The sequence below is a fragment of the Trichosurus vulpecula genome, chromosome 3 (genome assembly GCF_011100635.1).
Source record: "Trichosurus vulpecula isolate mTriVul1 chromosome 3, mTriVul1.pri, whole genome shotgun sequence".
Classification (NCBI taxonomy): Eukaryota; Metazoa; Chordata; class Mammalia; order Diprotodontia; family Phalangeridae; genus Trichosurus; species Trichosurus vulpecula.
In genome coordinates, this window is record NC_050575.1 from 4,613,072 (window position 1) to 4,628,971 (window position 15,900).

At 42.5% G+C, this 15,900-nt stretch overlaps 1 protein-coding gene across 1 annotated transcript in view; it reads right to left on the minus strand.

The window, feature by feature from the left end:
- The window catches only part of CLMN (calmin), a 162,638-nt gene that overhangs the window by 22,817 nt on the left and 123,921 nt on the right, over nucleotides 1-15,900 (minus strand). The window contains exons 7-9 of the mRNA XM_036748257.1: nucleotides 13,241-13,434; nucleotides 12,211-12,293; nucleotides 3,165-4,811 (exon numbers count right to left, since the gene is read on the minus strand). Coding sequence (XP_036604152.1) covers nucleotides 3,165-4,811; nucleotides 12,211-12,293; nucleotides 13,241-13,434 — 1,924 coding nt within the window. The remainder of the gene's footprint in view (nucleotides 1-3,164; nucleotides 4,812-12,210; nucleotides 12,294-13,240; nucleotides 13,435-15,900) is intronic.

The following is a 15,900-nucleotide window of genomic DNA, read 5'->3' on the forward strand; positions in this document are numbered from 1 at the left end:
GTAGGTGGCTTCTAGAAGAAAAGAATTAAGCCAGAAAAAAAAAATTGTCTTAGAGTATTTGAAAGGTTATCATGGACTAAAATTGTTCTGTTTGGTCCCAAAGGAGAGAACAAGGTCCAATCAGTGGAAATTTGGGTTGGGGTGGATTTTGGCTCATCGGAAGATAAAGCCTCCTCTGAATTAGAGCAGGCCTGTACAACCTGCGGCCCTGCCGAAGGATTTCGGGCAACCTGTGAAAAGTGGAGAGAAATTTTTCATGGGCCACCTGAAATCCACTGGAGTACCTTTGGGCTGCAGGTTGTGCAGGAAAATGAAATGAGGCGCCTCACAAGGTAGTGGGTTCCTCCTTCGAAGGTCTTTAAGAGGAGGCTTGATAGAGTGCTTATTTGTGGGTTCCCTCTGAGGTCCTTTCCAAATCTAAAGGTTTGTGGTTCTTTGGCATTAAACCTTTTCTTGTCATCACCACATTCCCAATCTCTGATCCTTTCCTTTTTCTACTCTGAAGAACCTTAGGGTTTTAGAACCAGAGTGTAACCCCATCATTCATTGAGCAATCAGTCCCCTGAAGCTTTATGGTATCTTGCAACAATCTCCACTACAGCCATCTTAAATTGTTTCTTAGCTTCTCAGTTTTGTTGCTCACCTCCCCGACTTAATGACGGACCCCTTCGGGTCAGGGATTGTAGTATGACTTATTTTTTCATCTTTCCACACTTAGAACAGACTAAGTAAGCACTTAAATATATGTTGGTTCCAAATTTTAGATTAGTGAATCTCAAATTAATGAGCTTATCAAGAAAGTAATTGCCCTTTGTAAATTCAGAGTGTGATCTGTGTGTTGGGTTGAAGTCTGATCTTCCTAAATTGACAGGAAAATGATATGTGTTTTGTATTTCTTACATTTTCTCTTAGGGGAGAGGCAGGGAAGGGTTGAGAGAAATAATGCAGGTGGGGCATCCCAAGTCTACTATATCAAGAGGTTTCCTCACTGATTGAGTGTGAATCTTCAATTAGAAAACGAACCAAAGAACTAGATACAAAGAGTCCAGGTTGTGCAATTCGGGGACGGTTCTGAAGAGAAAAGGGCTCAGAGGAGATAGGCGCTTTCTGCCTAGGGGGAAATCAGTGTGGTCCAGACTAGGTATGGTTAATTTCAATTAAGGGATAGGGTAGAAAGCTCAGATGCTATTCGGGTCAGTACTGGGCAGCCTCCTTCTATACTTCAAGTCTTCAAGGATCTGTGAATCCTTCTTTTATCGACAGATCCTCTTACTAGGATTGTACTCAGGAGTTACTGAAGCCAGGAACATCACCTTCCCTACAGCCAATCTGGTGGTGATCTTTTCCTGAATTTAATTAAGCTGGTCCTCAGACAAAACATGAATGTGTGTGCATACACACACAGACACATACACACACATAGACACATACATACACACTCCACTGCCGGGCCTATACTATACTCAAGGCATTTCTAGCTTTGTAGGATTTGCCAAAGCTTATTCCCACCGGAATAGCCTTTGGAAACTCAACACTATGATACTGCATTAAAGTAGGGCTTTGGTGGAGATTTCTTTTATATGGATTTCTAATCATCTTGCCTTAAAATATTATTTTAGAATTTTTACACTATCTTGTCCCTTGGGCCTAGAAATGCGCTTCTGCAGCCTTAAGGACATGGATTCATGGGGACAGAAACGAAAGACCAAGAGGCCTAAAAATGGTGGCAGCCTTAAGAAGTCCGAACTTGAGCTGGAGGATTCAGGGATCGGCAACAATTTAGAGGGCAATATTACCAGCTCACGTTTCTACCGTGTCTTAAACTTTACAGAGTGCTTTCCTCATGCTGATGCTGTGAAGTAAGTGGTATGAAAACAACTGTCCCCATTTTAAATATGAGGAAACACAGACCTAAAGAGGGACAGTGACTTGCCTAGGGTCACAAAGGTAGCAAATGGTAGCACCAGGACTCAAACCAAGGGCTTCTGAACTCTAAGGTCCACACTCTTTTGATCGTACTATAGGAAAATAAGTGAAAAACACAGTCTCTGAGACTAAAGGCAAAAGCCCCTAGATTGGCTCTGAGAGGAACCAGTGCTCTGGGAAGCTGATTGGGCTTTGGTGAGCCCTAGATTCTCGGGCTGGATCTACATATAGATTGTACCCTAAGAAGACATGTATGTGCGTTCTCTCTTAGCCATCCTGGGTCCAGTCCAGGTCCAGTCTCTACATAATCTTTAACACTTCAGTCTTCAAAACTTCAAGTTCAGACTTTAACTCTTTAGCTCCAATTTCTGAGGAGGTGATGAAAGGAACCAACCTTTTAGTTAAATGGGTGCCCAACAGGATCAAGATGGGAAGGAGTTTTCCTTTTACTTCCATACAATTTCAAAGCCTGCATGAAATCTTTTAGCTGATGTTTAATTGGGTACTGGGCTCTAAAAGCCCCACACCTTTGGGCAACTTGCCCAATCTCAAACTCATCTACCAAATTCCTAACCACCCTTCAGGGCCCAATTCAAAATTCACCTCCTTCTTGAAGCCTACCTGATTACTCCTCACCCTACCTCCACCAGTCCTCAGTCGAGAAGTAACTGTGCTCATCCTGAGTTTCCACAGAATATTGTTTCTGTTTCTCTTCTCAAGCGAAAGGGATTTCACATCCTGTCTTACATTATAATGATGTCTCTCTTTTTTAGTTCCCCCTCCCCCCTCATTGCAATCAAGTCTGAATAAGCCTGGATAATGAACCCCTTTGAATGTTGCATTGTTCAAATCTGCATAGCATATTTATACTGGGCTGGAACCAATGATCATGTTTTATATGATTGTAACTTTAAACAGTACAAATTTGAATACATGTGATGATTTTAAGGGATTCCTTGTTTACACTAATTAAGACCTAGCTATAAGACTGTCATCTCCCACAGGGTCTTATATGTAGGTTTTATATGTATATGTGTATACACACATATAAACACATACATGTATATATAAGCATGTATGTTCATATACATGCATACTCATCTATACACATGTGCATACATATGTATATACATATGCATGCATACATACACATACACACACATGTATAAGACACATAGTCACTGTTGAACTGAACAAGGGGTTGGGAAAGGTCACTGAAATCAATATCAAATGAGTACCTGAGAGCTGCCCACAGAGCCACTATTTGGGGGGTCCTTTCCTTTATGTTCCACATGCACTTTTGCCTCAACAGTTTCAGAAGATGGCTGCGTTTCAGCTACATGGCCAGGATGATCTACCTGTTGGACCTGAGCATTCACCTCAGTCACTGAATAGCTAGGGTTGCTCTTGCAATATTTTTCGTGGTCTTCCCCCTTGGTGTGAAGTTCTTGAGCATCCTTTGCGGATTTCTCTGGAACCACTTCTTCATTCTGAGAGCCATGAGAGGTTTCCACATAGGCTTCTAGAACAGCAGATAAGGGAACATCGTAATGGGGGTAATAGAAAAGGTCATGGGGGATCACTGAGACTTTTGAAGAAGGTGGAGACAGCTTAAAGTCAAGGCTGTCTTCACTTTGGCTACCAAGAGTTTCGAGGCTGACGCTGCTACTAAGTGGGGTAGAGATCTCATCATCCACATCATCTTGACTTTCCAGCTGATCGTCAAGTGAACTGTTTTCCTCATGGTCACGGTGAACAGACTTCTGCTTTGCCTTTTCACAGAGATCTATCTCAGCTGCTAAATTCTTCTCTTGTAGGTGCCAAATGTAACTATAGATATCCTTGTCAGGGGAAGCTGGGTGCGAATGATCACTGGGATCGATCCCAGGCACATCGGAGCTATGCAAGTCTGTCTCAGATTTGTCTACAGTTGAATCTTTCATTTTACGATGACATTTAGATGCTTTTTTAGCCAAATGCTCCACATTTGCTTCTGAAACTCTACCATGGGCAGCATTCTTCTCACCAGGGGAAGAGTTTTGGTCATGGAGGGTCTGGCTGAGGGCAGTCAAGCCTTTCGTTTCAGTGCTTTGTTTAAGATCCTTCGATGTCCTCTCTTCAAACTTTGCAACTTCATCCGCAGTCTCTTGGATCAATTTCTGACCTCTGACTTCCAATGAACGAGGGCTGATATCATGTCCTTTGTTGGCTTCAACATCCTTCCCAGCAGTCCCTGGTAAGATCTCAGAAGTGGAAAAACCACTATTTTTTTTATGTGTCAAAGGATAGTCATCCAGGACTTTGTTGAGAGCTGAGCCCAGTGTTTTCATACATCCCTCTTTGGGCTTTATTTTATTACTTACACCAGAGGATGAGACAGAACCATCCTGTTTCAATGGCTCATTTATTTTCCCCAAGTCTCCTTTGACAGGAATGTCCTTACTGCATGATGCATCTCTAGATATGTCTGATTCAAAATGGACAGTTTTCTTAATTGGCAGAGAGTCAGGCCTGTGGCCGGCCTTTTTAGGTAATAAAATAGATGGCTCTGATAATGATTCATTAATGTCATTTGACTTATTTAAGCCTCCTGGAAACACCTGCTCCACAACGTGAGACGGCTGGTTCTTTGGGCTGTCGGGACCCCTGTGACCAGAAGATTCACTGGGACATTCGCTTGTGACCAATTCCTTTCCCACTTCTGAGGTATCGCAGACAAAGACTACTGGAGGAGGCGGGTGACTGGTTTCACAGTTAACCGTATATGTGCGTTCCCCCTTTTCAGGGAGAAGGAAAATCTTGCTCTCTTGTTCAGTGGGGGTTTCTTTGATGCGGACGAAGGTAGATTCAATAGGAATTTCTTTATCGGGATCCGTGAAATCTTCCTGCAAACAATTACAGGAAACATGAAATATGAAGAATGTTTACAGTTGATACAAAACATAGACCATTAGGGCTTAGGCATTATTAATTCTAGCCCTTACCTCCTGTCTCCCCCACTCCCATCCCCTTTTATAGAAGAACTTACTCAAGTGCAGAGATAACAGGTGAGAGAATTTAGAGCTGGGAGAGACCTTAGAGTTCATCTAGTTTAAACTCCTCACTTTGTAGGTGAGAAAACTGAAACCTCAACAGGTTAAGAGGCTTGTACAAATTGGTACACACGGCAAATGACCAAGCCAAGATTTGAACCAAGTCCCCTTCACAGTTAAACGTCTGAATCCAGTACTCTTTCCGGTGACTCACAGAATTACAGAATGGCAGAACTGGAAGACACCTTAGCTGTTACATAGTCTAATCCCCTCTTAATGTACATCAGGGCTGTCCGAAATGCGGTTTGCCCGCAGTGCAATTTATGTGGCCCCACCTACAAGCACAGAAATTTATATACATGCCTTAGTAAAGGCAGAGCTCTCACTAAAATGGCAAATCAAAATATATTGTCTATTGTTTCAATAAAAACCCAAGGCTGGACAGCCCTGATGTAGAGACTCAGACAGATAAGTGGCTCTACAGCCTTCCAAGCTTCTTTTTTCATACCTGTTAATCAACCAACAAGCATTTATTAAGCTCCTCTTATATGCTAGGCACTGGACTCCTTACCTAGGCACATCTGAACTTCTTACTGGACACTTAAAAGGTTCTCCCTAATCTGTCAAAGCCTGCTTTTCCAGTTTAAGTTATTATATCATCCTCTCCCATTTATTCTGTTCTTACATGACTATATTGTACTATAACTATGAATTCATATGCGAAGCTTATAACAGGCCAACAATCCTCTTCCACTTTGTCCTCTCTCCTAAATTAGCTTCCAAAACCATAGGTTCAGTCAGAACTAAACTTTCTGTCTTCCCCAAATAGTCCACACTTTCTCTTGGCCTTCAGCTGTAAGCCATAAATAAAATACATATACAACCTAACACTTCTGTGGCCAACAAGTCTAAGCTGAAAGTAACAGATAAAGGAACAAACAAGCTCTTACAACTAACCAAAAGGAAGGGATGAGCAGCTTTGGGAGCTGGGTGGTGGAAGCAGTCACTAGGTTAGCCCTGTCCTTCGACAGGTCCTGGAGCTGTACATGCCTGGCATCATGGCTCACCTTGAGCTGTGATGGTAGCACAAGATCAGACCTGCCCCGACAGGCTCTGATGGCTCACTCTGCAGCAGCTGTTCATTTGTATGCCTCAGTATCATGCGTCCCTCCTCTCTACCTTCCACACCCTCTTCCTACTTGCCTGGCTCTCACATTTCTAGCTCCTTCCTAAATTCTACCCACAAATCGGTTTTCAAGTGTTTGTGTGTGTTAGGGGGAGGGGGAGGGGATGAGTTTGGGGGTGAAGGTCAGCCCACTCTTCCAGAGCAATGGGTTCTTTGCCTCGAGTATTCTGTCCCTCTTGTGGACATGGCTGCTCAATCAGGGCTACGTGTTTTAGTTATCTCTGTATGAGTCACACATTCTGTTCTGTCCTTCTTTACCCCTCTCTTTCACCCCCCAATTAGACTATAAGCTTCCATGAGAGTGAGAACTAAAGCTTTCTGTCTTCATCATGGCTTCCTACATTGCAAGAATACATGTTGGTTGTACAGAATATTTCAGAAGATCTTTGATTGCTCTGGACAGGCTGCAGAATCTGGGATTCAAAGGGGAACTACCAGACAGTGATTATGTACTTTTGAACTTTAAGTCCCAAGTCTCCCCTACTGAACTGTGCCTTCTTGTTCCCTAACAGACACTCCTTTCCAAGTCTGTGCTCCCAGGTCAGTCTGGCCACAGGACGATGAAGTATAAGGCTTGCTGAATTGTGGCTACAGCCTTCAATGACTTAACTTCCAGGACTTTAAAGAAATGAGTGTCTCAAATATTATCCACGATTTCATTACTAAATTCAGTGATGGGTTTTTCCCTCAATCCTCGTCTACCTCAAATTTCCTACATCTTTTGATTTGAGAACCTACTGCACAGGGTTGCTGTGGGGGTCAAAGAAGATGACACATGTACAATGCATTGCTGACCTTAAAGTTCTGTATAAATGCTTGCTATCATTATTGTTGACCCCTCATTCCTCCTGTATTCTTCCTCTTCCCATGACTTTGGTTATATTGTCCTCTTCTAATTCTCTCCCACAATTACTCCTCAGTTTCCTTTGCTGGTTCCCCATCCCGCTCCTTCCTCTCAACATGGGAGTGTACTCCAAATTTTGCCCTGGGTCCTCTTTTCTTTTTTCTCTATGCTTCCTCCTTTGGTGATCTCATTTGCTCCCAGAGGGCTCAATGATTACTGTGACACGAGACTCCTAAATCTATATATTCAGGTCTGATCTCTGCCCTGAGCGGCAGTCTGGCAGCTGCAGTTTCCCGCTGGCTTTCTCCACCTGGATGTCTTGTTGGTACCTGAAACTCAAGATGTCCCAAACTGAACTCATCTGCCCTTTCAAACACCTGCATTTTTATCAACAGAGACTGTTGTGTCATTATGGATAAGACATTGGGCCTGAAGCCAAGAAGGCATGTGTTTAAATCTTCACTCTATGCTTACTAGCTAAGTGACCTTAAATCTTTCTTAGCTTGTTTCCTCACCTGTAAAATGGGAGTGGTAGCGCTCTCAGCATTTCCCACACGGGGCTTTTGAGAAGAGGAAATGAGGTAATATATGGAAAAGTGCTTTGGCCGCCTTAAAGTTTGATATAGATCAGTTTTATTATTGTTAACATCATGAAAGGTCGTGTGGCACAGTGGGTAGAAAGCTGGAGTCAGAAGAACCTGGGGTGAGTCCTGCTGCTGCCACATGCTAGCTCTGTGGGCCTGGGCAGGTCACTTCTGGCTTCTCTAGGCAACTCTGTAAATTGCAGAGAGGGTACCAATGTGCCATGGTGTCTTGGCCTCTTCACTGCCTACTTGATGTTAAATATATACATATATATAGAATTATATCTCTTCCCTTGCCGCCCCCCCCACCTCAGTCAAATGTCTCAGGGTGGGGGCTCTAGTCTCTTATCTTTACATCTACGACATGGGGCTCATCACCCTTACAAGTGCTTGTTGGTCAAGCTGAATTTTGTTGAATTAAGGCTGAGTTGAAACTTGGAGCTTAGGAATCATCAAAGTCCCAGGAGGGACAATTTTAGAAGGTAACGATTAGGGCACAAAAGCTGAATTTCCACACACAGAGCGAGTATTGTAAGTTGCAAGGAAGGGAGGTTCATTAATAACAATGCCAGCATTATCTATATGACACTTTGAGGTTTTGCAAAGGGCTTTACAAACGCTGTCTCATTTTATCCTTGTAACAACCCTGGGAGGGAAATGCTATCATCCCCCGTTTTGCAGATGCGGACACTGGGGCAGCATACAGTTAGTAAGAGTCTGAGGCTAGACTTGAACTTGTCTTCCTGACTCTAGGTCCAGCATTCTATCTACTGTACCACCCAGCTGCTTCAGGAAGTGCCTTCCTAGTTAAATGAACCTTAGCACCTAGATAGCAAGAATGATTAACTACTTTTCCATGGCAGCTGTGGTAGAAACATAATCTGTCACATAGGAAAGGCTTAATTTTCCTTAAAAATAATGAGACTGCCTTTGAGACTTAATTAGCTCGGGGGACTAAAGCTTGGACCCCTGATGAAGCTTCTTGATGGCCTGAGTACACAAAGTAAGGATACAGAGGAATCGGCTCCTCTTCCCTCAGGGTTTTGGCCAACAGACCGTCTAGCATGGTAACGACAGAGGCAGCAAAGCTACATGCGACTACTTTTTTCCTTGTTAAATATTCCTTTCCCTGCTATGACCTTTTGTTCACTGTTAGGTGGTTTACAAATATCTCATCTTGTTCTAATTTCAAACCTGCACAACTAGATTGGCCTAAGTCAGGTCTGGCCTACAACATTTAGTGTAAAAGCCCAAGGACTGGCTCCTCACGGTCCCAGTGAAGTAGAGGAAAGTAAACCCTGGGCGACATCCATGCTGCTTGTGGTGCTGGCCCCATACTGTGAGGCATCCAGGGGCCCTTCAAGAGTAAACCGTCTATAGGGATTCAGCAATGAGAGACATCTGAATGTTCTCTTTAAGGAATGTGTCTAAGGACTGTGCTTTCAAGATGGTAAATGCTTTAAATTGTTGTTGGTTGAATTTGCATAATTTTTGTATTAGAAATGACAATGATCTCCAGACCCACCAGCTGTGGTCGTCCTGGGAATTCCCCAAAGACTGGAATTTTGAGATTGTCCAGGAACTGGGCTGAAGGAACTGCTTGAGCCTTTTTATATGTCATCTGGGAGGCCACTGGGAACTGTAGCAGGTGTGCTTTGTTTGAACTTTGGAGCACTTGAAAATACAGAGCTGAATTTCCATTGGAACCTAGAGACCTTCCAGAATTGGGATTAAGGACAAATGCACCAAATGCACCCCAGGTAATTTGCTGAGGATTTGGGTGTGAGGGGCAGGTGGGGGGACATCATCAATTTTAAAAGCTTTAAAGGGGAGATACTGCTCTCACTACTGTGAACTATAACCTTCTTTCTCTCTGGGACTTCCAGAGAGGGCCGGATGAAGAACTTCTATGGGCTCTAGAGCCCAGTGTAGGCCCCAGCTTTGACGGGGCAGCAACAGAATCATGGAAGCTCCTGCAGCTGTGCTCAGGCTCCGGTTTGGGGGTGGGGAAGGTGCTAGTCCCGACACAGGATGGGGAGAGGGTTGAGGAAAGCATGGCAGTGCTAAGACTTCAGCATTGGTGGCTCCTTTGGTAGTGCTGGAGGGGGCAGGTCACAGGCCTCGGCAGTGGCAATGCCTGTAAGAACATCTGATGTGGGACACTCAGGCCTATGGCACACTCAAGTCCTGGAAGAGAGGAGCGAAGATCAGCCAGCTGGGGGCAGCTGGGGGCAGTTTTGCTCCAGTAGAGAGGAAAAATGGGGCCAGTGGCAATGGGTGCAAGCTTGGACATGGAAGAAGGACCCGTTGAAACATGCTGCCATGGGTGACAGCAAAGGAAGGTTCAGTGTAGTCCTTTGCTCACCATGATCTAGAACTGCTAGGGCCCCTCCACCATGCTACAGTACACTACATTATCTTTCTCCCTAAGGCTCCCTCCTCCTATCTTCCCTATTGCTGTAGAGGACGACGCCATCCTCCCATTTGCTCAAGCTCACAACCTAGGTGTCATCCTCAGATCTCCACTATTTCTCACATCCAGGTCGTTGCCAAGGCCTGCTGCTTTCACCTTTACAATCTCCCCTGAATACTCCCCTTCTCTCTCCTCTGACGCTGCTATCAGTTTGGTGCAGGCCCTCATCACTTCATACCTGGACTACTGCAATAGCCTGCTGGGGGGGGGGTCTGCCTGCCTCAAGAGGCTCCCCACTTCAATCCATCCTCCATTCAAAGATAGTCCTAAAGTGCAGGTCTGACTGTTACCCTCTCCCCACCACCTGTAGTCAATAAATTTCAGTGGTTCCCTACCACCTCCAGGATCAAATACAAAATCCTATGTTTCGCATTCAAAGCCCTTCATGACACAGCCCCTTCCTACCTTTCCAGTCCTTACCCCTCCCCCTCCCACTCCACCCCCAACCACATACTCTTCAACTTAGTGATATGGGTCTTATTGCTCCTCAAACAAGATACTCCATCTCTTGGCTTTGGCCATTTTCTCTGGCTGTCCACCATGCCTAGAATGCTCTCCCTCCTCATCTCCATCTACCGGCTTCTGTGGCTTCCTTTAAGTCCCAACTAAAATCTTGCCTTCTACAGGAAGCATTTTCCAATCCCTCAACTCCAGTGCCTTTGCTCTCAGAACTATTTCCTTTTTATCCTGTATATAGCTTGTTTGTACATATTTGCATGTGGTCTTCTTCCCCATTAGATTATTAGCTTCTTGAGGAAAAGGACTATCTTTTGCATCCCTAGCACTTCGCACAATGCTTGGTACCTAACAGGTACTTAAATGTTCACCGACTGACTTCCAATTCCGATCTCATTCCCTTTAATAATTATTCTAGAAGTCATAGGCAATTCCTGTTTTTGAACCAAAATTTGCCTCCTTCAACCCATAACTAGGGATTTTTTCCCTGGGAACCGGCAGAACAAATCTTGGTCCTTCAGCTCCCGAACAGAAGAGCTTATGTCTCCCCTACGTCTGCTCTTCTCCAAACTAAACATAACCAATGAAGCAAGGTCTTCTTTCAGCTCAATTGGCTTACATTTCATGGTTGTCTGGTCATTTGTTCCACGGTAACTTTTGAAGGATCTGACCAACTTTCACCATGTCTTTGACAGTGCCAATTCGAATCTGTGGTTTGTCTTCCATCTTGAACAGAATGGTGACTATTAAAAAGGTTTCGAGGGGGCATGCCTTTTTAATTTCATGACATTTTAGCCACACAGGCCCCTAGCTCTCCAATCCCTTCATTCTAAAAGAGAGGAGGTGAAATGACCTGATTTCAATCACATGAGTAATTTGTAGCAAGCCAGGATTCTGACTGAGGTCTTCCCAATTCTGTCTACTATGGTAGACTCTTCAACAGGCTTTGAATCTGCTTGATTAAATACAAATAAAGAGGGTCTGGCTGAACTTATAGCTCAGGTTTTACTTCAGTTTGAAGTAAACAAAGCAGCTGCAGCCTATTTTTCAAATGAGTAGCTCTCTTGTAGTTTTCAATGGATTTCAATAAAACATGATGTGGAGCTTGGAGTCACCAAGAGAAAGATTGCACAGAGCAAACATGCCTGGATTGTGTAAACGGCTTTTTTTTTGTCTTACTTTTTCAGATGTGAAGAGTATAGTAAGTGATGTATGATAGCAGAAAGGGGGACCAGGCTGAAGCTTCTATGTATGTACCAGTCACATGTCTCACAATAGAGCTCAAAGTCCAGCTTTACCAACTCTGAAATCTTAAATTTGGATTGATAAGAATGGAAGGAGGGAAAAGGAAAAGGAGAATAAAAAGAAAAAATAAAGGAAAAGAAAGCAAAGGAAATGAAAGGAAAGGAGGGAAAGAAGGAGGGAAAAAGGAGAAAGAAAAGAACAAAATAAAGAATAAAAGGGAGAAAAAAAGGAAGAATTAACAACTCACACTGTCATTGGCTTACAAAGGATTTTCATTTCAGAATCCCTGAGGCAGGTAATGCAAATATCATTATCTGAGATTCTGAGAAGTGATGCCACTTCTCTAAGGCTACACAATTAATGTACGGGAGAGCTGGAATTTGAACACAGGTCTCTCCTGACTCTAAGTTCAGAACTCTGGAAGAAAGGAAGGAAAGAAGGCAGGAGAAGAAAAAAAAACATACTCCTTCTAACTCTGGAAAATGCTCTAGGAACTGCGCCACATATGTCACGATCGACTGTTCATCTGGTGAGTCAACCATTATATCTGTCAAGAAACACACAAATGTTAACTATGGTTAATGGTAAACAAACAAAAATTAAAACAGACTCAGGGGGGCCTTGAGCATCTACTAGTCCAAGTTCCTCATTTTAGAGGCAGGTTCATTAGATCATAGACTGAGAGCTGGGAGAGAATTTAAGAAATCATCTAATCCATAGGTTCCCAAAGTGGGCAATACCATCCCCTAGGGGGCACTGGAATGATCCAAGGGGGTAGTTAGTAGCTTCAGTTGCAACTGAGGGGCACTGAATAAAAATAAGTGGGAAGTGGAAGCATAAGGAAAGAAGAGAAGAAAATTCAGAAAAATCATTCATATATGTTTTGTGTGTTGCGTAACAGAGTTAAAGTCATAGTGATTACATTATTTTCCATGTAAACACACAAAATGCAAATTATAACCCATCAGTGGTCAAGTCCACTGACAGGTCTTAACAAGCAAGTGTTGGCAGGTCAGGGTTGGCATTGTGGGGAAGTCCAGCATGCATCAGCAGGAATAAGTCTGTGTAATGATTTGCTTACAATATGATACTATCTGGTTACATGATGAAATATTGCATCATCGAAATTTCAATGAAGGAAAAAAACACAAATTTACAACAAATTATTAAATTTAAGATGCATAATTTTTAAAAAAATTCTATCTTTTGAAATGATGCAAATTTAAAAAAAACATTAATTTTTTTTTGTAAAGGGATGGTAGGCCAAATAAGTTTGGGAACTTCTGATCTAATCCAATCTTCTTGTTTTACAGATGAGAAAACAGAGGTGCTTTGAGAGGTCAGCTTCAAAGTGGTTAAGAGAGTTTCTCAAGGTTACACAGCTTTTTAATAGTAGAGCTGGGATTTACCTTTAAGCACTAGCTCTGAAATGAACCCCCCTCTATGCTTATCCACCCATTAATTTTTTGTTGTTTGTTTTTAATACACTCCTACCTTCTGGCTCCAGGAGTCTAGGTATGTGAAGTATATCATGTGCTATGCTGAAGGCCTTCTCTAGGTTCTCTCGGGCAGAATCCTCCAAGGCTTGTTTTATGTCAACCAAGCTGGGATCGATGGCCTTTATTATGGCAAGAAAAGCAAGACCACTTCTCCAGCTGCCTGCAAAATCCTGTACTGCCACCCCATATCTAAACAATTACAACAGCAAAAGAAATGGTTAGAAAGCAACCAATACATGATCAATTATGATGCTGTCGTCACAATCTGAATAGAAAGGTTTGAGCTTTATTCCCTAAGATTGACAACATCTCTCCACATCAGACTGCCTGGAACACTAGCATTTCTATTTTGTATAGTCATCATATAGTGAAAAGAGCCCTGATCAGGAGAGGCCTGGGTTTGAGCCTTGGATCCAACAATTCCTAGTATGCACGTGGACAAGTCATTTCATTTTTCTGGGCCTGTAAGATGGGGATGATAAAACTGACGTGATCCACACCTCAAAGTCCTATGAGGAAAGTGCTCTGTGAGTTTTTTTTTTCTTTCTGTTATTGTCTTTTTTTCTTTTGAGACTGGGTCTCCCTATCTCAATCCAGACTGGAAGGACAGTGGCCACTCACAGGCCTGTTCGGCCTATTTCGTACTGGCCCAGAAACTTTAACTTTTTCTTTTTACAACCCAGGCCAGTTCTTCTCTTCTTAGGCAGCTTTGTGGTCCTCTGTTCTCGGGAGCTCAACGTATTGTTATCAGACTGATCAGCTCAGAACTCCTGGGGCTCAAGTGATCTACCAGCCTCAGTAACAGGGATTACACACCCACACCAATACACCTGGCCTCTGAGTTTTGTAGTTTATTATTATTTCTACTGATGTAGAAAATGATGATGCCCTGTTCACCACAGAAAGAAGCCAAATAAATCCTTAAACTGTAAATTTCAAGGCATGCAAATGAGCAGTCTTTAGAAATGCTTTAATAGTAACATTCGAACATTTTAAAACTCAGGGAAAAATCAATAACAACTTCTACTCACTGCTTTTAGGTAATTATTTGCATCTTGCCTAATTTTACTTTCCCATTTGCCAGTGTAGTATAAGGAAGACATCGCTGGTTGTCAGAAGACTTGGATTCAAATCCCACCTCAAATACTTAGTGCTTGTATGACTTTGGGTAAGTCACTTAACTTCTCTGGACCTCAGTTTTCTCATTGGTAAGTTGCAGTAGATAGACTTTGAGGGTCCCTTCCAAATTTAAATCTATGTTCCAATCTCATTCAGTCCCATGGCTTCAACTCCTCCTTCAATGAAGGGATTCCCAAAGCTATAATGCAAGACTTCCTCCTCTCTACTTATAATTCATTTCTTCCTGGATGGTCCACTAGAACCTCAAAGTCAATATATCTTAAACCATATTTAATATATTTGCCATTCTACCTGTTCCTCTTCTTTTTACTATTTCTGTTAACAGCACCGTTCTCAGCCTTGTTTTCTATGACTTAGGGCTCCCTCTGACTCTTTCTCCTTCACTTCTCACAGATATTACTTCTGTTGATCCTACTGCCACGACATCTTTCCCGTTTTCTCTCTATTCCTGCTGCTGGTGCCTTTCATGAACATGATTATGCTCACTGAAATTGCCTCCTTATAGGTCTTTGTACCTACACTTTCTTTTGACTCTAACCTATCCTTTCCATGCTTCTAAACTCATCTTCCTTATGTATAAATTTGGTCATGTAATTCCTCTGTTTAAAAATTGTCAGTTGCTTACTTAATTGACAGAATAACTCTTTTTTTTTAAAGACAAAGTAACTCTCAACAGTCAGACATCACCTCATCTTTCAAGCCTCATCTCACAGAAGTCACCTCCACATGTACCATCCTTTGACCAAATCAGACTTCTGTCCCCTATACATGCCCTATATTTTTCCTCCCCAATGCTTTTGCTCATGCTGTTCCTACCCCTCAATGCTCATGCCTAGAATGTTTAATTGCCTCACTGACCACCCCCAACATAGTAAATTCTTACCCATGGTTTCAAGCCCAATTATCTTCTCCATAGAAACCTCCTTGATTTTCCCCAGTTAGCAATGATCTTTCCTCCCTCTGACTTCACATAGTACTATGTATCTCACTAATATAGTCATCCTTTATTAATCTGTGCAATGATTTTCAATGTATAGGGCATATGCCCCCACCTAGATAGTAAAGGTAAATGAGGAAAGGGCTGTATCTTACCAGAATTTGACATTTCCACTGGTAACCTTACCCTTCACAGAGCAGATGCTTAATTTGTATTATCACGTACTCTTAAAGTAGGGCTTCTAAATTCCTTTTAAAACTTTTATTATTATAAAGTTTTAGTATTTATATTTACTATTTATGTTTCATTTTAATTTTATTTATTTAATTGTATTACTAGTATTGTTTCTCAGGTTCCTATTATTTTCAATGACACACAAACTCAATGACAGATTATATATCTACTGCCTGCGGCCCAGTCTGGCTAAATCAGAGGGGATGATAACTAGGTTGGCCACTGAGGTCAGAGGTTTTTGGTCACAGACACTCTCAAAGTCAATCTGGGGCAAAGCAGGAGTGTCAGTATAGAAAATATCCACACTGGCAAAATCACCTATTACTGAAGTGTTACTGATAATA